We start from the raw sequence: 21856 nt of genomic DNA, 5'->3' as shown, positions 1-21856 counted from the left end.
TGGAAATCCCTATTTGTCTCATTGAAATGAACAATGCAAATGGTCCCATCTGAGAGATGGTAAAATGAGGCCAGGAAAGGAAACAGGGTCACAGTGTGTTTCTGGAAGAGCAATCAGCTATGATATAAAAAGCGGGGGCTGAGGTTTTTCAGGGTTGAATCCTACAACAGACTGGCTCCTATGCAAAGCCTGTTTTCCGTGTTATTAATTGGGGATAATATTAGTATATAGTCAGTTTTCATGAAGTGCTTACTAGGACCAGCACTAAGCCCCTTATACATACTACCTCTTTTAATCCTCAGAAAAACCTGATGAGATTGAATTACTTTTACTGGGAGATTTTTCAGAGGAAGGGACTGAGGTTTAATGAGGCTGAGCCCAAGGTGACACAATTGCTTGCATGATTAATCAATAATCATAATGGCTCATATTTATTGAATTCAAATTTATTGAACTGTTATCAAGTCGTGGATGATGCGCTAGGTACTCCCTAGGCGTTATCTCGCTTACTCTTCCCTACAACTCTAAGATGTAAGTACTATTATTATCACTCCATGTTTTTTTAACAGGGAAGAGTCAAAACTGACTCTTCCATGCAAGATCTGTGTCTTTGGCTGCTTTTGTTATTATAATCACACATAATGGCCTGCCTCAGAGACTCCTGCCCCTCTGCCTGTTAAACTTAAATGCCTCTGTTCAGAACCCTGTCCACCTGTAGATGGCAGGAAGGAAAAAATTAACACATCTCCCTGCTTGAGGCTTGCCCTTCTAGGAGACACTTATAAGATTAAATGGCCTCTACCCTGTTTCCTCACCTCCTTGCCATCTCTGATACATACAAGCACCTGGTATCCAGACCGGGACAAGACGGTTATTTTGAGTCGTTAGTCTGCCATCTTCTCGGTCAGGCTTTCGGAATAAAGCCGTATTCATTCCTTGCCTCAATACCTCGCCTCTTGGATTCGCTGGCCTGTCCTGCCACGAGCAGAGTGAGCTTGGACTCGGTAAAGTTTTCAGATAGAGAAATGGCAGCAAGGAGAGGCTAAGTAACTTGCCAAATATCAAGTAATTGGAGATTTGAACCCAGCAGACTGGCTCCAAACCCAACTGCTTAATTGCTATGCCCCAGTGCCTTCTTGTTATGATGCAACATCCGAGAAAGCCTATCACCTTATAGGTCCTCAAAGAGGCAAGCCTTGTTCCTCTTAGTAAATACTGGATTGGGTCTAAAGGAATCCACAAAGCCGTGACCTTCTTTGGCATATGCACACCCATGGTATGCACATATCTATGGGTCTAAATCAAGACCAGAACCCACTTCCATCAATTCATCAGGCAACACCAGCCTAAAGTGCAAATGAGGAAATCCTCCTTAGCAGGAATAAGCTGCAGAGGTTCCCCCATCCTGATTTTCACTTCACGTTTTGGATGCTACAAGCCGGGTGAGCAGAGATACAAGGCGCTGGCCCAGGGGAGCTGCCCTGCATCTGAGCACTACCATGAATCACTTCCAGACCATCTTGACTCGGGTCCGGATGTTGCTCTCTAGCCATCGGCCAAGCCAAGTGCAGGCGCTTCTGGACAACCTGCTGGCGGAAGAGCTCCTCTCCAGGGAGTACCACTATGCCCTGCTCCATGAGTCTGATGATGAGGCTTTGGCCAGGAAGATCTCCTTGACCCTGCTGGAGAAAGGAGACTCAGACTTGGCCCTCTTGGGGTGGATCTGGAGTGGGCTGCAGGCCCCCACAGCCGAGAGGGACCCTAGCTACAAGGACCCTGGTGGTAAGTTGCCCTCCATCCCTTTTTTCTCATGAAGCCATGCCTGGCTCTCAGCAGCTTAGAGGGCTTTTCCCTCTAATCTCTGAAAGGGAGGTCCTCATGTTCATCTCTGTCCCAAGCTGAGAAGGCAGAATGGATAGGAATCGGGGTCTCTGGTTGAGCTGACAGGAGCAGCAAGTGCTCAGAGAGCTCAGGCTGGGATGCCAAGAGCATTGGCGGAACAGTGTGCTTCCCACTCTGCTTAAAAGTAAACCGTCCCGGAGGCATGCAGCCAAATGCCCACTGGGTTTGCTCTCTGAGCTGCCTGGGTACCTTAGGCACATGCAAGGCACTGGTGAAGGGCACAAATGGACAAATCAGCCACTGCCTGCAAGTGGGAAAGACGGATGCCGGCACAATCAGTGTGTCTCAAAGATGAAGATATAGGTTGCCACAGAGAGGAAGGGCTGAAGAGCTGGAGAGCAGAGATTGCTGTGTGTGCACATGAGCGTGTGAGCATGTGTGTGTGAGCACAGGTGCATGTTTGTGTGGGCGTGTGTGTGTGCAAGTGTATGCACGTGCCTGCGTGTGCATCCGGGTCATGGAGAGAGAGGGAAACTGAAAGACAGACAGGGAGGGAGAGAATGGGAAGGAGAGACAGGAGAGAAAGAGAGGGAGGTAGACAGGACAGAAGGCAGGAAGGATGGGAGGAAAGAAGAGAGAGAGGGAGGAAGAAAGAGAAAGAGGGGGAGAAAGAGAGAGAGAGGAGAGGAACCAAGTTGGAAGGAGTGTCTCATTTTTAAAGGGTACCGCTGACTCCTGATTCATCTTAAAGCAGGAAATAAGCGTATGCCATACCATTCCACTCGCATCCTTGGCTCCTCAAACATTTTCAGTCTTCTTTCCCACTTGCAAGAAGGTTATCACTTTGTTGCAAACAACAGTCTTCTTAATTTTTATTTTTGGACATGCCACGCAGCTTGAGGGATCTTAGTTCCCCGAGCCAGGTGTGTTAAACCCAGGCCGCCCCCCACAACCTGGCTGCGGAAGTGTGGAGTCCCAACCACTGGACCACCAGGGAATTCCCACTAACAACATTCTTCCTAGAGACACTTACTTTTCAGCCTCCGTTACGTAAACCTGTGCTTTCCCAATTTTGTGAGCTGATGCCATAAATTCTAGTCCTTGGTCCTTTTATGGTTTTGGAGTAACTTACAACTTGATATAATCACAATTCGCATTTTTTGAGTATTTAGTTGCTTGCCAGGCACACCTAAGCCAGTGGGTTTTCTCATATCCACCCTAACCCTTTAATGATCTTATGCATCGGAGAAGGAAATGGCAACCCACTCCAGTGTTCTTGCCTGGAGAATCCCAGGGATGGGGGAGCCTGGTGGGCTGCCGTCTATGGGGTCGCACAGAGTCGGACACGACTGAAGCGACTTAGCAGCAGCAGCAGCCTTATGTTACACAGGAAGAAAAGTCAGAGAGTGCCCAGAGGTGACCAACTCTGGTCCCCAAGCAGGAAGTGTTGAGGCTGGATTTGAAGGCAGACACACTTGTGGCTCAGTCTGGTCTTAAGGGCTAAACAGCCTCTTGATGATTTTGCCATGGGCTCCAGGGAAGTGTAGGCATTTCTCCAACTCTTCTGCTAAGATACGTGTTTACAAGGAGGGGGCTGTCTTCCTGGGTGAAGTCTCACCCAGATCATCTCTGTCTGTTCCTCAAAAACATCTTTTACTCTCCCCCTCCTAAAAGACCCCCAGGGTGCTGAGACATCTCTATCACCTGAATGACCTCCCTGATTTCTTAATGGGAGTGCAAGCCACTTATGGGGTCTTTTTAAAACCTTTTTTACTTTATATTGGAGTACAGTTGGTTTACAATATTGTGTTAGCTTCAGGCGTACAGCAAAGTGACTCAGGGATACCTATGCATGTATCTACTCTTTTCTCAAATTCCTTTCCCGTTTAGGTTGTTACATAATATTGAGCAGAATTCCCTGCAGCATAGGGTAGGTCCTTGTAGGTTGTTCTTCTTGTTGTTGCTATTCAGTCGTTAAGTTGTGTCTGATTCTTTGCGACCCCTTGCACTGCAGCAGGCTCATCTGTCCTCCATTATCTCCTGGAATCTGCACAAATCCATGTCCATTGAGTCAATGATGCTATCTAACCGCTATCTCATCCTCTGCCGCCCTTTTCTCTTTTTGCTTCAATCTTTCCCAGCATCAGGGTCTTTTCCAAGGAGTCGGCTCTTTGCATCAGGGGGCCAAAGTATTGAAGCTTCAGCAGTGTCCTTCCAAGGAATATTCAGGGTTGATTTCCTTGTCTGTTATCTATTTTATATACAGCAGTGTGTACATGTCACTCCTAAAGATGCTACCAGAAAACTACTAGAGCTCATCAATGAATTCGACAAAGTTGCAGGTTACAGAATTAACACACAGAAATCGGTTGCATTTCTCTGCAGTGAAAGATCAGAAAGGGAAATGAAAGGAACAGTTCTGTTTACCATTGCATGAAAATGAATAAAATACCCAGGAATAAACCTATGGAAGGAGGCAAAAAACCTGCACTCTGAAAACTGTGAGATGCAGATGAAAGAAACTGCAGAGAACACACATAGCCTACGCAGTCTTGCTGTAGGGGCAGACGCCAACTTCAGGGGGTCTCAAGGCCTTCCTCTCTCCTTGACACACCCCCTACAAACTGCAGCCTCCTCCACTCTGCTGGCTGCCCACACCTCTGCCCCTCCCTCTTGCTTCGAGGGCGGGTTCCTGTTATTAAACTCCGTTTCCTCCCAGGGGATGTAATATATTTATTTCTGATGCCATGTGACTCTAGAAAGGGAACTGAGCTCCGTGCGGTCTTCAGGAGCCTGGGAGACAAGGAAGGATAAATTGCTTCCTTTCCTTGTTGCTCCCCTGCCACCCTCTTCCAGGCCAGCTCCTCCCAGGCCTGAGAGACTCCAGCTGTAAGGACTACGGGCAGTGATGCAGCCAGGGGGCACAGAGAGGGAGCAGCTTTCGGACGGGGACAAGGAGAACAGGGAGAGGAGAAGTGTGTGGTTTGTATAAATAAAGGGTACTGACTTAAGTTTCAACAGGGCTTCAGAAAAGGAAATCAGAGTATGAAGTTTTTGTAACTCTCTCTATAACCCTATCGTGATCGTCACCCTCCGCTGCCCTAAACCCTGCACCGGCTTCCCGTGTCACTCAGAGGAAAGCTAAATCTGGACGATTCCCATGAGGCCCTTCAAAATCTGGTTCATCCCTGCTCTGCTCCCACCCTGTACTCCTGCCGTCTTATCTTCTCCAGCCATGCTGGTACCCTTGGGGTCCCTGGGACAGGCGGGCGCACTCCCTGCCACAGGACCTCTGCACAGGCTGTTGCCTCCATCTGAACACTCTTTTCTCCAGATATCTTCTGGGCCAACCTCCTTGAATCCTTTAGCTCTTTCCTCAAGTGTCACCTTCTCAGGGAGTCCTACCCTGATCATCCTATTTAAATTTGCAACTCTCCCTCCACACTCTGAGTACCACTCCCCACACTGACATGTTTACCTTCGATACTGTTTACTTTTGTATAATGTTTGGTGTTGATTATTTATTTAGTCAAGCTGCATGGCTCGGGGGATTTTACTTCTCCGAGCAGGGACTGAACCCGGGCCCTTGGCAATGTGAGCACAGAGTCCTAACCATCGGACCCCAGGGAGGTTCTTTTGTTTGCTGCCTATTGTCTGACTCTCTCGCTGGAAAATAAGCACCCTGTGGGGATGGATCTACACTTTTATCACAGATGTATCATGAACACTTAATATAATGCCTGGAAAAGGATAGGTGTGCGATGTGTGTTTGTTGAATTTAGACTACTGGATGGTAGGTAGATGGATGGGTGGGTGGGTGGGTAGATGAATGGTTGATGGGTAGGTGCATAGGTGGATGAGTGATGAGTGGTGGGTGGGTAGGTGGCTGGGTGATGGGTGGGTGGGGGATGTGTGCGTAGGTGGGTGGGGGCACAGGTGAATGGTTGATAGGTAGGTAGATGGATAGGATGAATCGATGGATGGGTGGGTGGGTAAGGAAGTGGATAGGTGGGTGGGTGATGGGAGGGTAGGTGGGTAGGTGGCTGGGTGATGAGTGGATGGGGGGGTCTGTAGGTGGGTGGGGGCATAGGTGAATGGTTGATGGGTAGGGGGTTAGGTGGATGGATGGATGGGTGGGTGGGTGGGTGGGTAGGTGGGAAGGATGGGAGAATTGTTGATGGGTAGGTGCATAGATGGCTGGGTGATGGGTGGGTGGGGAGATGGATGAGTGTGTGGATGGCTCATGTTTACCATTACTCTCACTCCACAGATGAGTACTCTGAGGCACAGGGAGGTGAATGGTCGCCTCGATCATGGCCTGGGGAGGGGTGGCTATTAGATCTCATGGGCCCAGATCACTCGTTGCACTTTCTGGTTGGCTGCCTCTTTTGAATAACCCAAAGGGATACCGTAAGTCTACCCGAAGCAGGCTGACCATCTTCAAACTGAAACGAGCCTGATGATTCAGAAGCCACCTTTGGATATGATAATGCTTCAGCTGCAGTTGTGCAGGAAGCGCACTTTGGGGGCTGACTCTGCTGCACAGAAAAGCACGTGTGCACCCAGCCCCCAGCAAGCTCGGTGGAGGCCCAAGAGTCTGGACAGAACTCAGCTACCTGACTGGGGACAGTGAGTGACAACCCCTGGAGGACAATCAGAGGCCAGAGAAGAGAGACTTAGCATGGCAGTGACGGAGGGAGAATGAGGCTGGAGGCTGAACAGCTCTAGTCTTGCAGCCACGCCCTGCTGCTTACAAATTGTGTAACCTCGGCCACATGCCTGAACCAGTCTGATGCTCAGTTTTTTCATCACTAAAAATGGGAGTGATGATATAAACCTCCCAAGGTCATAGCAAGGGTTCAGTGAGATGGTATCTGAGAAACTATCCCAGGAAGCGCTTGGCATTAGATAGATAACTCTAGGAATGTCGGACACACACATATTGTGCTGTGCTCAATCGCTCAGGCATGCATGCTTAGTCGCTTCAGTTGTGTCTGACTCTTTTGCCATGGACCCACATGAGCCCACCAGGCTCCTCTATACTGGAGGAACTATCCCGGGCAAGAATACTGGAGTGGGCTGCCGTTTCCTTCTGCAGGGGATCTTCCTGACCCAGGGACTGACCCTGCATGTCTTACATCTCCTGCAGTGGACTGGGGGGAGGATAAACCAGGGAGTTGAGTCTGCGGTCTCTCTGGGGGCTCCACATCACACCTAGACACCTACTCCAGTGCTGAGCGTGTGGCTGCTATGCGCATCTGAGAGTTAACGTGACTCCCACCCTCAAGCTGGCACGTTGCTGCTGCTGCTGCTGCTAAGTCGCTTCAGTCGTGTCCAACTCTGTGCGACCCCATAGACGGCAGCCCACCAGGCTCCCCTGTCCCTGGGATTCTCCAGGCAAGAACACTGGAGTGGGTTGCCATTTCCTTCTGCAATGCGTGAAAGTGAAAATTGAAAGTGAAGTCGCTCAGTCGTGTCCAACTCCTAGCGACCCCATGGACTGTAGCCCACCAGGCTCCTCCGTCCATGGGATTTTCCAGGCAAGAGTACTGGAGTGGGTTGCCATTGCCATTGGTTAAGCACATATACTGTGGCCTCAGCCAGCCTCGGTGCGAGCTGTGACTCCCTGATTCCAAGGGCTATGATGCCGGTCCCTTCCTGGGATCCCTCGGTTTCCCCATCTGGAAAATGCAGGCGATACTAGCATCCAGAGTAGCTATTCCAAGAATTCAGTGACGTCATCCAAAACACACGCAGTGCTGCCAGGAGGAAAGCTCGTTCTGACTCGTCAGGCTCCAGGGTGGCATTCGGGGCAACCACAGACTCAAGGTGAATGGAGGGATGACCGGTGGCAAGGTCAGACCCAGCCGGCCTCAGGTTTGTGGGCGGAGGCGCAGTGGTGCTCTTGGGGCGAGCCTTTTCAGAGGCTGTGGGACACCCCTGCCATAGCTTTACATCTTTCTGTTGCCTTTGGCTTTCCTTCATTGTTTTGTCGCTCTGTGTTTTCACAGTGTGGTAGTTTTGCCCATGAGAACTCTGTTCTAGGAAACACAGAACAAAGCTTCCTTCTAGGATGTTGCCTGATCTATTGGAAAGGGAGGGACATACCCCAGACTGCTAAGTTCTTGCTGTCACTTCCTTCCCAATTTGGTCCTTAGGATGAGAGTCACCTGAGCCAAGACACAGAGGGGAGGAAGGCTGCACCTTCCCTTCTTTCTACCCCTTTTTCCTTCCCAAGCCCGTTCCTGCTCTGATCCCTGGTCAGCGAGTCTCCACTGACTCCTGGAAGGAGATGTGTTGGCAAGGACCACTTGGTTTTCACCTTTAGTGGCTTCCCAGCCAGCCAGACTTCCTTCACCTTCACCCACATGAGCCGCAGAAGCAGAAACACCTGCAACCGGAAGTTGGCAAGTCCCCATGGGTTTTCCCGGGGTTGACCAGGGGCCTGTTCTATGCTTGGCTCGGCTCCCCGTCTGGCGCCTGACTCAGCCAGGGACTGTTTTGTTCTTTGTTCCCTTGAGCAGCTCACCTGTGTCCTTACTTCCAGTTATTGGTCTCTCCCGCTGCCTGCTCTCAAACTTACCCGGTGTACCCAACTGCCTGCTGTGAGCGCTCAGTCGCTTCAGTCTTGTCTGACTCTTTGCAACCCTCTGGACTGTCAGGCTCCTCTGTCCACGGGATTCTCCAGGCAAGAATACTGGAGTGAATTGCCATGCCCTCCTCCTGGGAGTCTTCCCAACCCAGGGACCAAACCCTCACGTCCTACATCTCCTGCATTGGCAGGTGGGTTCCTTACCACCAGAGCTACCCGGGAAGCCCCAACCATACTAAAATCTACTAATCAATTGATCAACTTACATCTACTATCTAATTCTATTGGCTTATCAATATTTCATTTCTCTAACTGCCCAAATATTTATGTATCAGCTGATTCACCCACCTTCTTACCAACTAATCCACTTGTACATTTACCCACGAACAGGTACTATGTTCTCAGATACCTTCCGACCTGCCTAATTTGCCTTGATGTTGTTCAGTCACTAAGTTGTGTCCAACTCTTTGTGACCCATGGACTGTAGCACGCCAGGCTTCTCCATGCTTCACTACCTCCCTGAGTTTGCTCAAACTCATGCCCATCCAGCAGTGATGCCATCCAACCATCTCATCCTCTGTTGTCCCCTTCTCCTCCTGCCTTCAGTCTTTCCCAGCATCAGGGTCTTTTCTAATGAGTTGGTTCTTTGTATCAGGTGGCCAAAGGATTAGAGCTTCAGTTTCAACATCAGTCCTTCCAAATCAGAATTGATTTCCTTTAGGATTGACTGGTTTGATCTCCTAATTTGCCTTCATATTAGTTTTTTTTCTCTCTACTCCCCCGCCTCTCGTCTGATCTCTCTTCCTTGCTTTCTCACCTCCTTACTTCCCTCTCCCTTAAGCATTTATTTAGCATCTGCTAGAAATGAGGCAGGTCACCAACAAGGGTGAGAAAAGATACTTACAACCTAGTACAGAAGGACTCTCCATCCATTTAGAGGTTGTCTGCCTTAATCAAAGTTAAACGCCAACCATTCACTCAACCAATCTTGGCGTCCTTTTCAAAAAGAAAGTCAAACACATTAAGACAGACATTAAGGATTTTATGACTTCGTCAGAGGCAGCGGGGCCATACTCATGAAATAGGAAGTTCACGATGTATTGCCAAATCCATGGTTGCAAGTCTGCTAAAAAGAGGAAAGCAGAAGGGTATTGTTAGCTGGAAGGCTGATGACAGCGGGCCCTGAAGGATGACTCAAATGCAGTCCGACAGGAGGAGGCAGGAGGGTGGTCCTACGAGGGATGGGATGGGGATCCTGCTTGAGCAGAGATAAGCTGAAACTCCAGTACTTTGGCCACCTCATGCGAAGAGTTGACTCATTGGAAAAGACTCTGATGCTGGGAGGGATTGGGGGCAGGAGGAGAAGGGGACAACAGAGGATGAGATGGCTGGATGGCATCACCGACTCGATGGACATGAGTTTGAGTGAACTCCGGGAGCTGGTGATGGACAGGGAGGCCTGGCGGGCTGCGATTCATGGGGTTGCAAAGAGTCAGACACGGCTGAGTGACTGAACTGAACTGAGCTGAAGCACGTAGGACTGAGCAAGATCTGTTTGGAGAGATGGCCGCAGGGGATGGCAAGCTCTCTGGGATGCTAATCCTACCTGCAAGATCAAGTCCCCTCATCTCATCTCCTCTGCTTGGCTGGGGACCCCAGACTGGTACCTTGAACAGGGCTTCTGCCTGTAGCTTTGTCATGCTGAATTCTGACTTGAGACAAAGAAATTCAGGTGCCTGGGGCAAGTACTGAGAGGGCTCCCCTGGTCAAGCAGGGAATTGGTTTCATCCTGGGCTCAAGAGAATGAGTGGTCATTGCCTCTGGGGGAGTTTTGAAGAGGAGCTTCAGCAGGAATGCTAGATGCTCTAATAGGGAGAGACCCTGTCGAGGCTTAACCCTTCGGCCCCCTCCTAGGCCCGTCCACCCAGTCCTGGAGGCTTGTCACTTCACCTCAGTGCCCCATCTCCTCATCTCCACTGCCTTTGCTAGAATTCGGACCCCCCTCAGCACCTGGCAAGGCTCCACTCTTCTCCTGGCTCCATACTCGAGGCTCTCCTGGTACCAATCGATGGCACCTGCCATCAGTCAAAACGCAGGCTGGCACGTGTCACCCTCCCGGCTCAGAAACCTGTGTGGATACAGGCGTGATCAGATTCGGGTCTTATAGAGCATGGGTCTGGGGTGGGGGCGGGTAAAGAAGGACATAGAGAGACCAGGTAGCAGGTAGCCCAGGTGAGAAATGGCAGCATCCATACAGGTGCACCCCAGGCCCGGGGGACTCTCATTCCAAGCTTGGCCCGGCCACAAAGCAGGTCAGAGCTGCCGTAGCCCCAGCCATCAGAGCTGGCTCCCTCTGAGGACAGAAGGTGTCCTCATGGAATGGCCAGGTGTGCCAGGAAGCTGAAACTTCTTGGGATGTCTAATACTCATTGTGTCTGTTTTATTAGCCTAACAGAACAAGACTGTTTCACACTGATTCTCAGCAGGCTCACGTGTCTGCCTACTTCCCCTCCTGGAACTTCTGAAAGCAGAAACTGCCTCGAAAATAATCACTATAGAAATATACGCATCATTGCCCTCGCTTCACACACGGAGAAACTGAGGCCCACACAACAGAAGTGAGGGGTCCAAGATGACCCATCGGCTAGCAACCGTGCAGTTTGGACCACAGGGCTGCAAATTCCCAATTCAGCGTTCTTTCCATAAAAATGCTTGAGGCACTGAAGTCATTGTTTCCAAAACGTCATTCATTTCGGTACCAACCTCATAATTGTTCTGTACCCTCTGCTCTGCACTACTGTTGGGCTTCCCAGGTGGTGCTAGCGGTGAAGAACCCACTTGCCAACGGGCAGGAGACATAAGCGACACACGTTCAATCCTGGGGTCAGGAGGATCCCCTGGAGGAGGGCACGGCAACCCACTCCAGTCTTCTTGCCCGGGAGAATCCCATGGACAGAGGAGCCTGGTGGGCTACAGTCCATGGGGTCGCATAGAGCTGGACATGACTGAGCGACTTAGCACACACGCACACTACTGTTAGCTTGAGAGGTTTGGGTTTTTCGGTTGTTTTCAAACTACTCACGTTTTTCATTCAATTTTATTTCCCAAGGAAAGTTTATGTCCAACATAAATGAAAAAGAATGCCACACACAGAAGGTAACTATGAAACAGGAGGGCAGAGTATTGTCATCGCATTCTGGCCAGACACTGCTGTCTACTGACGGCTTGCAGCTTGATGCATTAGAAGAGGCGTTAAGAGTTCATTAGCCCCCAAACTGAGACTTTCTTCTGGAGGCTTCCAGAAGCCTGGGCAGAACCTTGAAAAGGCACTAACTTTCTCCTGTGACAGTCTCTCTGCTGCATTTATCTGGTACCCCAAACTATGTGTGTCTAAGTATATCATATTTGGGATAACACTTTCTAATATGTAATTTATGTTTTAATCCAATGTCTTGGAATAAGAATAATGAGTGGAGGACTCTTTCTCTGGGGAAATTCAGGGCAGTTTGTTGTGTGGGTGGGGTGGGGGATGGCAATGGAATCCAGGGGTCTGCAGAACTCAGCAGGGGCTTTCAGCTTGTCTTCAGGCATCTGTGAGGCTCTAGCCCTAGCCCCACCCTACAGAAGATGGCATATATTGGCAACTGGCACCAGCGTGGTTCCACCGTTGTCAACACCGTTTCAGAATGACAGTGTGTTGAAGACACTCCAACAGTCAACTCACTATCTTTCCTGGTCATCACCCCATTTGGTACACAACAAGGAACCGAAATTAACATCAGGCACAGGGAGTGTTTAAGGGAGCGTGGGCAAATCAGAGGGTGCCCAGTAAGAGAAATCTGGCAGCGCTGATCACCTGGTAAGGCGAGAATTTTCTGCTGGTCCCTTACTTGCTTCTTTTGCATGTTTGCTTAGTCTTGGCGGGCTCCTGACCAGGTGTAGGGAGACTGGCCAGAGATGAGGCTGCCTGCTCCTGAACTGGGCACCTGAAGACATCGCTGGGCAGGCTGAGGGCACCAGGAGGGGCTGCCAGAGTCCGGAAGTTGCTGCCTCCCTGTGTTTCCCACACCATGCGTTGCCTGGCTCCACGCCCTGCCGGGTCCTACCTGCCAGAGCCCCAAGGTAAAAAGGCGGGTGGGGGATGTTGGGGCTGAGAACACCTCTTAATTTAGGGTGACATCCAGCCATCCCAAATAAACAGAGACACTGCTCTGAACTAGGGGGGTGAGGATGACGGGAGGGGGTCTTTGGCCTGCTGGGGCTTTTGGAAGAAGAGAGGTGGTTTGCCATGTCCTTCCACTGAGGGACCTGCAGTTTCACTCAGGTGTCTGGAATGTAAGAGGACTTGATCAGCCTGAAGGGTACTAGAGGGCTGACTTCCAGGGGGCGTGTCGTTAGCTCTCGGTGTTGATGGCCAGGCTCTGCCAATCGCAAGGTCCTCTCTCTGCCAGGTAAACACTGAGGGGTGCCCTTGAAGGGTGGAACCCCTGCCAGACCCACCCCATCCCCAGGAAGCAGGGACACCAGAGCCAGAGTCAGCCCATTAGTCTAGACGTTGAGCCTGGTGGGCAGTAGCCAGGCACCTGGCCCGATGCCTCCCTCTCCCCCCTTTCCAACTGGCTCTTTGTGGAATAAGTGGGGGACAGGGGGCAGATGGTGAGAGACAACAAAGTACAGACATCTGGTATCAGCTCTGAAAGCAGCATGCAGGTTTGAACCCCAGCTGCGCTGCCTGGCTGGATGTCAAGTGACACAGGGTCCCCAGCCTATACTGAGTCTGGGCTGTTTTCTGGGCTGTTAAATAGGATTGGGGGAAACTTTTATTCCAAGACCAAGGTGAGCAATCCAAGGTTCTAGCACAGCACCCGGTTTATTTTAATATCTGAAGATCCACACAGGAACCCAATATTATTGGTGTTGGCTTTGTTGTGTAGTTGAGAGTATGAGGCATCTTTGGTCAGACGCTGCTGAAATAAATGCCCGGCTTCCTCTGAACCTGCAGACTGATGATGTTTGCTGGCTCTGATGGTAGCAGCGGGAGCTCGGGCAGGGAGAGTTTTCTAAGGAGAGAGAGAGGTCAGAAGTCACTTTGAAGGCTCCCCCCTCAATTCCAGATGAGGAAATCCAAGCCTGGGAAGGGAAGTGACCTCTCCAAGGCCTCAGGGTGGATGGAGCAGGGCTGCAGGACCTGTGGAAGAAGAAAGGAGGGAAGAAAGCTGTCAGGAGGTGTGTGGTGGTGGTGGAGTGGGGAATCAAGGTGCCGGGGCTGAATTTACCTGCGGGATTTTCTCCGCCTCCCAGGGCAGCCGGCTTCTCCAGAGCGAGTGGCTGGGCTAGCAAGTCCCTGTGCCCTGCAGGGATGGCTTGTCAGTTTCAAGGTGGGGCTGAAGTGGAGAGAAAGGGAGGGCCAGCTTCCTCCTAATCCCTGTGTTTCAAATGCCTAAGGGCAGGCTACCTCCCGGCAAGCGAGCACTGGCTATTTTTAGGGGCTGATTGGAGCTCCGGTGGGTGGCAGACTAGGCGCTTCTGAGAAAGCACGTGGTGGGTGCAGCAGGGGGCGGCTTGGGTGTCTGCTTACTCCCCAGCTTGGGTGGCTCAAGCCCTGTGGGGCAGAGAGAAAGTGAAAGAGAAAAAAGGCAGCCACAGTGGGGCGGGGGCCCCCCGAAGGGGTGGAAGGGAGGTGGCCCGGCGACCGCCAGTCCCCGCCCTCATTCAACCCCAGAGCTGGCAGGAGGGAGAAGCAGAAGGCAGCGCTCGCAGGAGTCCCTGGAAACAGCGGCAGGTAACCCAAGGCCCCTCTGCTGCCCCCGAGGTGGGGCTGGGAATAGAGTTCAGAGACTGGTAGCTACTTGCCCGTGGTCTCACAGCAAGGCTGGAAGCCGGGGGACTGTAAACGTGCAGAGTGCACACCCAGAAAACCCCTCGTCTCCAGCATCCCTGGAAGGATTCCACGCAAGAAATGGGAGTGGAGACCCCGGAGCTGGGCTGCTTTGCCCAGCTTACCGGGGTCCAGGAGCGGCGGCGGGGAGAGCCGGCGGGAAGGGCAGCGTCTGCAGAGACACGGGGACGAGAAGAGACGCGCAGAGCAGGCTAGCGGCGAGGCCAGACGCTGGGTAGCCACACTGGCTGAGCGTATTGGAATCTGAAGATGCTCGCGGGGGCGCGCGGAGGGAATCACAGGCTTCCCTTCCACCCCGAGACCTAGGACCCGGGCTGCGTTTGTCTAAGCCTCAGTTTCCCTCTTGAGTCACGTTCCCACTCTGACTCTGGAATCTGGGTACCCGGTCCTATTAGTGGGGTCCCTAGTGCTGGGGGGTGGGGCGGGGGTCTATGAGGAGACCTTTAACCAGCGATTTGGAGGGATCCTCACTTCTCTTTTAGCATCTTCGGGGGCAGGGGCATTCCCGGACTGTGCTTGACCGTTGGCATCTCTATGGCAAGTTGGGGTCCTAAGCCACGTCTTCTAAGGCGAGAAACTAAGGGAAACTAATCCCCCAAGAGAGGGATTAGGGCGGGGCTCCCACCACGCCTAGCTCTGTCTGGGACCCTTAATACCCGCGGTTTTCCCTTGAGTCGGGCAGCCTCTCTCTCCACCCTAGGTGACACATGGGAGACGATTGAAGTGCCCCACCTCCAGTTGCAGCCAGGTGTTCCTAAATTTGGCAAGAAGTCTTACACTGATATGCCTCCCCGCTCTCCCCCTCCCCGCTCCTCCCAAAGAAATGCCATTCCCATCCAGTCGGAAGGCTAAAGAAATTAGTGCTTCTTGCTTGAGGGCCGGTGGAGACGAAGGAAGAGAAGATGAGACCCCAAAAAACCACTTTCTAAATCCCAATCTGCCTTAGGCAAGGACCTGGTCTCCAAGGTCCCAGAATATGGAGGGAAGGGTCCTCAAAGACAAATGAGCCAGGGGCTCCGAGGCTTCGCACACGTGGGAATCACCCGCCGGAGGAGGGCGGAGCGGGCAAGCTGGGGAAGAGGTTTAGAGGGCGGGTTCCCAGGCCACGCCCCCAGATCCCATTGGCTGGGGCTGCCCTGGGGCTGCCAATAGCAGGTGAACCGGCTATGGGTGTGTGTGGGGGTGTTTGTGGGTGTGTGTGTGTGTCTCCTATCTCAGTGGGTGTGTGTGTGTGTGGGGGGGGGGGTGTGTGTGGGGGGGTGTGTCTCCTATCTCAGGGGTCCAGGGGTCATATGGTGTGTGTGTGGTGTGTGTGTGGGTGTGTGTCTCCTGTTTCAGGGGTCCAGAGGTCACACGTATGTTGAAAGGCACTGATGTGGTCCAACCGCTGTACCTTCTCCATGTTACAAACATGGAGGGACTTCCCAAGGAGTTTTGTCAAAGACCCCGTGCCAAGTTGTTAGCAGATTCAGAATCTGAATCCAGGTCCTCTGAGAGCCCATCCAGTACCTGGGCCAAGGCGTGAGCCTCCACAAATGCAGGGCGGGGCCTGGATAGTCAGAGGGAGGCTTGTTGATACAGCAAAGTCTGATGGCAGGGACCTGGCATCTAGTACCTTGAGAAGAGTAGAATCAGAAAGTTAGCACAGGGGCCCTGCTCCAAGGCCAGGGGTCAGTCTTGGGTGATCGGGTGGCCTGAGGAAGAGGGTGAAGCTCACAGACTTGGATTTCAGACTTGGCATCAGTCCCCCTGGGTAAGTGACTTCCTCTTCCAAGAAGTATCTACAAGATGGATAAGATATGAGTGCTTTCCTGATGATTTCCTGCCTTGCACAAGAGCACTTTGAATACACACGTGCCCAGAGTAACCCTCACAGATTCTAGCAGGATTGTATAGAGAGATCTGAGCGGTCATCATGAGCTCACGCCCCCTGTGTCTCCACAGGCTTTGAACATATGTGATCCATTGTTGTTTACTCACTAAGTCATGTCCGACTCTTTTGCGACCCCATGGACTGTAGCCCACCAGGCTCCTCTGTCCATGGGATTTCCCAGTCAAGAATACTGGAGTGGGTTGCCATTTCCTTCTCCAGGGGATCTTCCCAGCTTAGGGATCAAACCTGTGTCTCCTGTATTGGCAGGCAGATTCTGTACCACTGAACCACCAGGGAATCCGCAGGTGATCCGTGGTCCAAAGACAATTCTCAAGAGAGATCTTGATTGACACTGGTTCTCAGAGGAAAGACATCGGAGCTTTTCTGTTTCTCTTTTAATCCTCCTTTTTTGTGAGTAGGCATGTTGCTGTGCTGTGCTTAGTTGCTCAGTCGTGTCCGATTCTTTGTGACCCCATGGACTATAGCCTGACAGGCTTCTCTGTCCATGGGGATTCTCCAGGCAAGAATACTGCAGTGGGTTGCCATGTCCTCCTCCAGGGGATCTTCCCAACCCAGGGATCGAACCCAGGTCTCCTGCATTGCAGGTGGATTCTTTACCGTCTGAGCCACCAGGGAAGCCTGAGTAGGCGTGTTAGCAGCAGTCTAATACTAATGTAACAAAGTGGAAGGGCAGTTGACATTAATTTGATAGCGTTTTGTTTTCAACAGCAAGTGAGATAGTGGTTTTGATTTTTGTTTTTCATGCAAGATAGCGATAGAAAGTTTTCTTCTTTTTTAAACATAAACTTTACCAAGAAAATCATTTTGAAGTGTACAGTTCAATGGCATAAAGTGCATTCATAATGTTGTGCTGCCATCACCACCATCCATCTCCCAAACTTTTTCATGGGCCAAACTGAAACTCTGTCCCCGTTAAGCTCTAACTCCCCATTCTCCCCTTGCCCCCAGCCCCTGGTAACCACCCTTCTATGTTTTTTAAAATAAATATTTATTTGTCTGTGTCGAGTCTTAGTTGTGGCATGCAGGGGATGCAGAACATGGAGTCTCTAGTTGTGGCATACAGGCTCCAAAGTGCTTGAACTCCATAGTTAATGCCCACGGGATTAGTTTCTTTGTATGTCAGATCTTAGTTCCTCAACCAGGGATTGAACCAGTACCCCTTGCCTTGCAAGGTGGATTCTTAACCACTGGACTGCTAGGCAAGTCCCCACCGTTCTACTTTTTGTTTCTATGAATTCGACTACTCCAGGTGCCTCATATAAGTGGAATTATATTAATACAATGTTTGTTCTTTTATGTCCGGCTTTTTTCACTTAGCATAATGTCTAGAAGTTTCAACCCTGCTGTAGCATGTGTCAGAACCTCATTCCTTGTTCTGGCTGCATACTATTCCAGTGTGTGGCCATTTGCCTTACCCATTCATCTGTCAATGGACACTTGAGTTGTTCCCATCTTCTGCCTTTTGTGAATAGTGGCTGCTGCAAACTTTGGCATGCACCTATCCATTTGCATTGCTACTTTCAATTCCAGAAACTTTTCTTTTAAAATGAATGTTTGGGATTTTTTAAATGTTGATTTAAGGAAAATGCTTAGGTAAATTATACAACAGGTGGTATGCAGATATGACCAAAAAACTGTAAAGGAGGCAGGTGAATGCTTGAAGTTTGGGATACTTTGGGTTAGTAGAAAGACCTAGTAACTCTTGTAACAATCTAGGCTGGGAGGGGGGTGGGGTCCTAGGTCAAGGGGCTGTGCTGAGGGAATTTGGAAGGAAATATGTAGGAATTGGGGACCAATCTGATTCCAGGGTTTCCAGCTGGAAAGAAGTAGAAAGGTTATAGAAATGCAGAGTTTGGAAGTTCCCCATGGAGGAAGGAAAAGCCATAGAGCCATGTGGACTGAAAGGCAAGTGTAAACTGAGCAAGTGTAAACTCGGGCTGCCTTGGAAATAAAGCCTGTCTTAGGTTTCAGTCACCGCAAGGCAAGGGTGTGTGTCTTGGGGGAAAGGGTGCCCAAGGGTGGTGCTCTTTAAAAATATAGATTTCTAGACCCCACCCCAGATTCTGTGGATGAGATGTGGGCTGCTGTGTGTCTAGCACCCGCTTCAGGCGATTTCGATTCACAGCCCAGCTTGCTAGCTGTCGTCAGAGACTGGCAGCCAGGGTTGGTGAGTAATGTATTTCTCTTGGAGTCTCTAACACCCAGCAAAGCATCTGCTGCTGGCTTAGGTGCCATGCTGGGCTTCCCAGGTGGCACTAGTGGTAAAGAACCCACCGGCCAATGCAGGAGATGTAAGAGGCGCAGGTTTGATCTCTGGGTGGGGAAGATTCCCTGGAGGAGGGCATAGCAACCCACTCCAGTATCCTTGCCTGGAGAATCCCATGGACAGAGGAGACTGGCAGGGCTACAGTCCACAGGGTCTCAAAGAGTCGGACACGACTGAAACGACTTAGCACACACACATGTAGGTCAAGTTGGGGGTTAGGACTGGAGTTGGGAGCCTACCTTTGCTTACTGCAGCCACGGGGCTATTTGTTCCCCTCCCCGCCCCAGCACCCGGCTCAGATTTTCTTCCAGGAACAACTTGCTGGACTCCTTTTCGGGTCACTGACAGTAGCTGGGAAGGTTGGGGCATGCAGAGGAAAGGCCACACGGAGGTGGGGGAGGCTGGTGTTCTGGACAAGCATGGAGTCCCCCTCCTCCCCTGGCTGTAGCTCTCAAGCTTTCTCCTTCTTCCCCCTTTCCCTCCCCCTGCCCCGGGCCTCTTGACCCCAGTAACAGTGCCATATACAGGCGCACACATCAGCAGAGCTCGTCTTGTTCGAGTTCCAAGATTTTCCAAGTTGTGATGAAGCAGATGTCCCCCAGGGTGTCCAGAAAAGATAGGTGGCTTGCTCAAGGGTTCAGAGGTAGTCTCTGTGGAGTCTTTTGGGAGATTTCCAAGCCCTACGTGGGGAAAAGCAGAACCAAGTTGTCTCATGGGGGTGAGACAGGAGTTCGATCCCTGGGTGGGGAAGATCCCCTGGAGGAGGGCATGGCAACCTACTCCAGCATTCTTGCCTGGCGAATCCCATGGACAGAGGAGCCTGGTGGGCTATAGTCCATGGGGTCGCAAAGAGTCAGACCCGACCAAGTCGACTGAGCATGCACACACATTCTAGTGCGACATTCTTATTTACTAGATGAGGCCACTGGGGACCAGAGAGGGAAAGGGGCTTGCCTAGGGTCACGGAGTCTGTCAGACGCAGAGCAGGGCCCAGATCTCAGTCATGACTCCCTGTGTGGATCCTGTCTCTCTAGGCCGTGGTCAACACGGCAGTCTCCATGGCTGCACCAGCTCACTTCCTCTGCGCTCCCTCCAACTGCTGAGAAGTGCTGTGGCCAGGAGCGGAGCCAATCTTGCTTCCACTTCCAGCATTCCTGCTCCGAGACCCCTGTATCCTGGCACAGGCTGGTCTCAGCGCAGAGAGGCTAGGGTAGGGGATGGGGCTTCAGCCTCTGGAGCCACCAAGATCCTTGAGAAGGGTGAGGTGGGTCCAGTGGAGAATAGCTCTTTAGCTCTTGGTGCCCTGGGTTCTCCAGACAGCTTATTTCCTAATCCTTTTCCAGCCAGAGCTGGCACCAGAGCTAAGGGAACACACCCAACACCCAGACACCACAACCCCCAGGCTTTCTGCTCCTTCCTTTATGGCACTGGGCAGTTTGGGCATTCAGGGCTAGTCCCCTCCAAGCCTTTCTATTGGAAGACACCCTCCTGTGCATCCTACCCCTATGGGGCAGGACAGAATCCAGTCCTGCCTCTCCCAGTCACCCATCCATCCCAAGCCATCATCTTTCCAGCAGATCAGAGAGAGAAGAGACCTTAGAAGGCCTCCAAGCCAACTCAAATGCCTGAGGGGTCATCACTGTACCAAATAGGACCCAGCAGAATGCAGTGGGAAGTAATGGGGACTTTGGCAACAATTAATTGTGTACTCTCTATGGAGACATTGCGATGGTGATTAAGACACACATATACATACACACGTCCCTGGTGGCTTAGTGGTAAAGAATTTGCCTGCCAAACAGGAGACACGGGTTTCACCCCTGGTCCGGAAAGATCCCTGAAGCAAGAAATGGCTACCTACTCCAGTATTCTTGCCTGGAGAATCCCATGGACAGAGGTGCTTGGTGGGTTACAGTCTACGGGGTCACAAAGAGTTGGACACAACTTAGTGACTGAACAATAACAGCAACAATACACATAGACACACAAATTGTCTTAGGAAACAAAACACCTAGGTCTATAGGCCTAACTCACCCTTCATTAAAAAAAAAACAACTGTGTATTTATTTGGCTGCTCCGGGTCTTGGTTACAGCATGTGGGATCTTCAACCTTTGTTTCAGCATGCAGGCTTTTTTAGATGCAGCTTGTGGGATCCAGTTCCCTGACCAGGGATCGAACCCAGGCCCCCGGTATTGGCAGCATGGAGTCTTAGCCACTGGACCACCAGGAAAATCCCTCACCCTTCATTTTGAATCCATACTCCAAGCCAAGCCCCCTTTGGCACAGAGAAGCCTGCAGTTTCAGTCAGGCACAAAATCCAACCAATTACAGTATTTCCAGACCTCTCGTTGTCTGGCCTGTTGGCTGCTATGACATGCTCACACAATGTGCGCGCACACACACGTGCACACACACACACATGCACACCTTCCAATCTCCCTGCCTGGAGGAGAAGTGACAAGAACCCTCAGCTGCCTTCCAGCCCCACTATCCCTCAGCACGGCCACCACGTACCTTAGTTTCTGCTCTGTCTCTTGTGACCTCGTCAAGCCCCTCTGGGAAGTGAAAGTCTTGACACCAGCAGTTTCTGGAAGTCTTCTCTGTCTCATTTTCCTGGTCGCCCATGCTGGACCAGCATCGGGGGCCAGAGGGCTGCGGCTTCCTCCTCTACCGATGATGCCCACTTTTCCCTGTTCACCTCCAAGTCCTTCACTTTCTCATCTCCTCTCCCAGGACTGGGGGCTCCTGGGCCCATCCACCCATCCCTGGCAGTCTACAGGGTGGCAAGAGTGCAGTTTTCTTCCTTTATTTGAATATCTGTGGGTGTCAGGCCCTGTTTGGTGAGCCACAGACATACCTCACCCCAGGTAGCTTCCGTCATCTTCGGTTTTGTTTGGTTTCTCTTAAACTTCAGGAGCCTTTTCCAATCTTGAGTTAACTACACATCTCACTTCGCAGTACAGTCTGATCTTTAGTCCACTTGAGGCATCTGTCTTATTTAACTTCCCTTTTCCCCGTTACTCTTTCCTCTTTCTGGACACCCACTCTAATGCACTCGAGGTGTATCCTTTTGTTGGAGTGTGTTCTAAAATACGTGTTGCTCTTGTTTTTCTGCACCTGTATGTCACTCTGTACATCTAGAAGAACTACTCTGCTTCGTACGTTTCCACTCTGTACTGTGTTATTAAGATCCGCCTCCATGTGCCTTTGGACTGTGGCTTCTGATCACAGCATCATCCCCTGCAGACTGCACCAGCTACTTGGTACCATCCTTCCCCTAGCAACGGACACCCAGGTGGCCTCCAACTCCTGGTCACCGCAAACCGTACTGGCGGTGGGCAACTTCCGATGGGTGCTCTCAT

The 21856-nt window shown here is 51.3% G+C and overlaps 1 protein-coding gene across 1 annotated transcript in view; it reads left to right on the top strand.

The window, feature by feature from the left end:
* The first annotated feature begins 1499 nt into the window (after positions 1 to 1499).
* Positions 1500 to 21856, top strand: part of CIITA (class II major histocompatibility complex transactivator) — a 54765-nt gene continuing 34408 nt past the window's right edge. The window contains exon 1 of the mRNA XM_052663110.1: positions 1500 to 1782. Coding sequence (XP_052519070.1) covers positions 1500 to 1782 — 283 coding nt within the window. The remainder of the gene's footprint in view (positions 1783 to 21856) is intronic.

This window comes from Budorcas taxicolor, chromosome 2 (assembly GCF_023091745.1).
Source record: "Budorcas taxicolor isolate Tak-1 chromosome 2, Takin1.1, whole genome shotgun sequence".
In the NCBI taxonomy this organism is placed as follows: Eukaryota; Metazoa; Chordata; class Mammalia; order Artiodactyla; family Bovidae; genus Budorcas; species Budorcas taxicolor.
The sequence above is the reverse complement of the archived record's forward strand: the minus strand, read 5'-3'. Positions and strand labels throughout refer to the sequence as shown.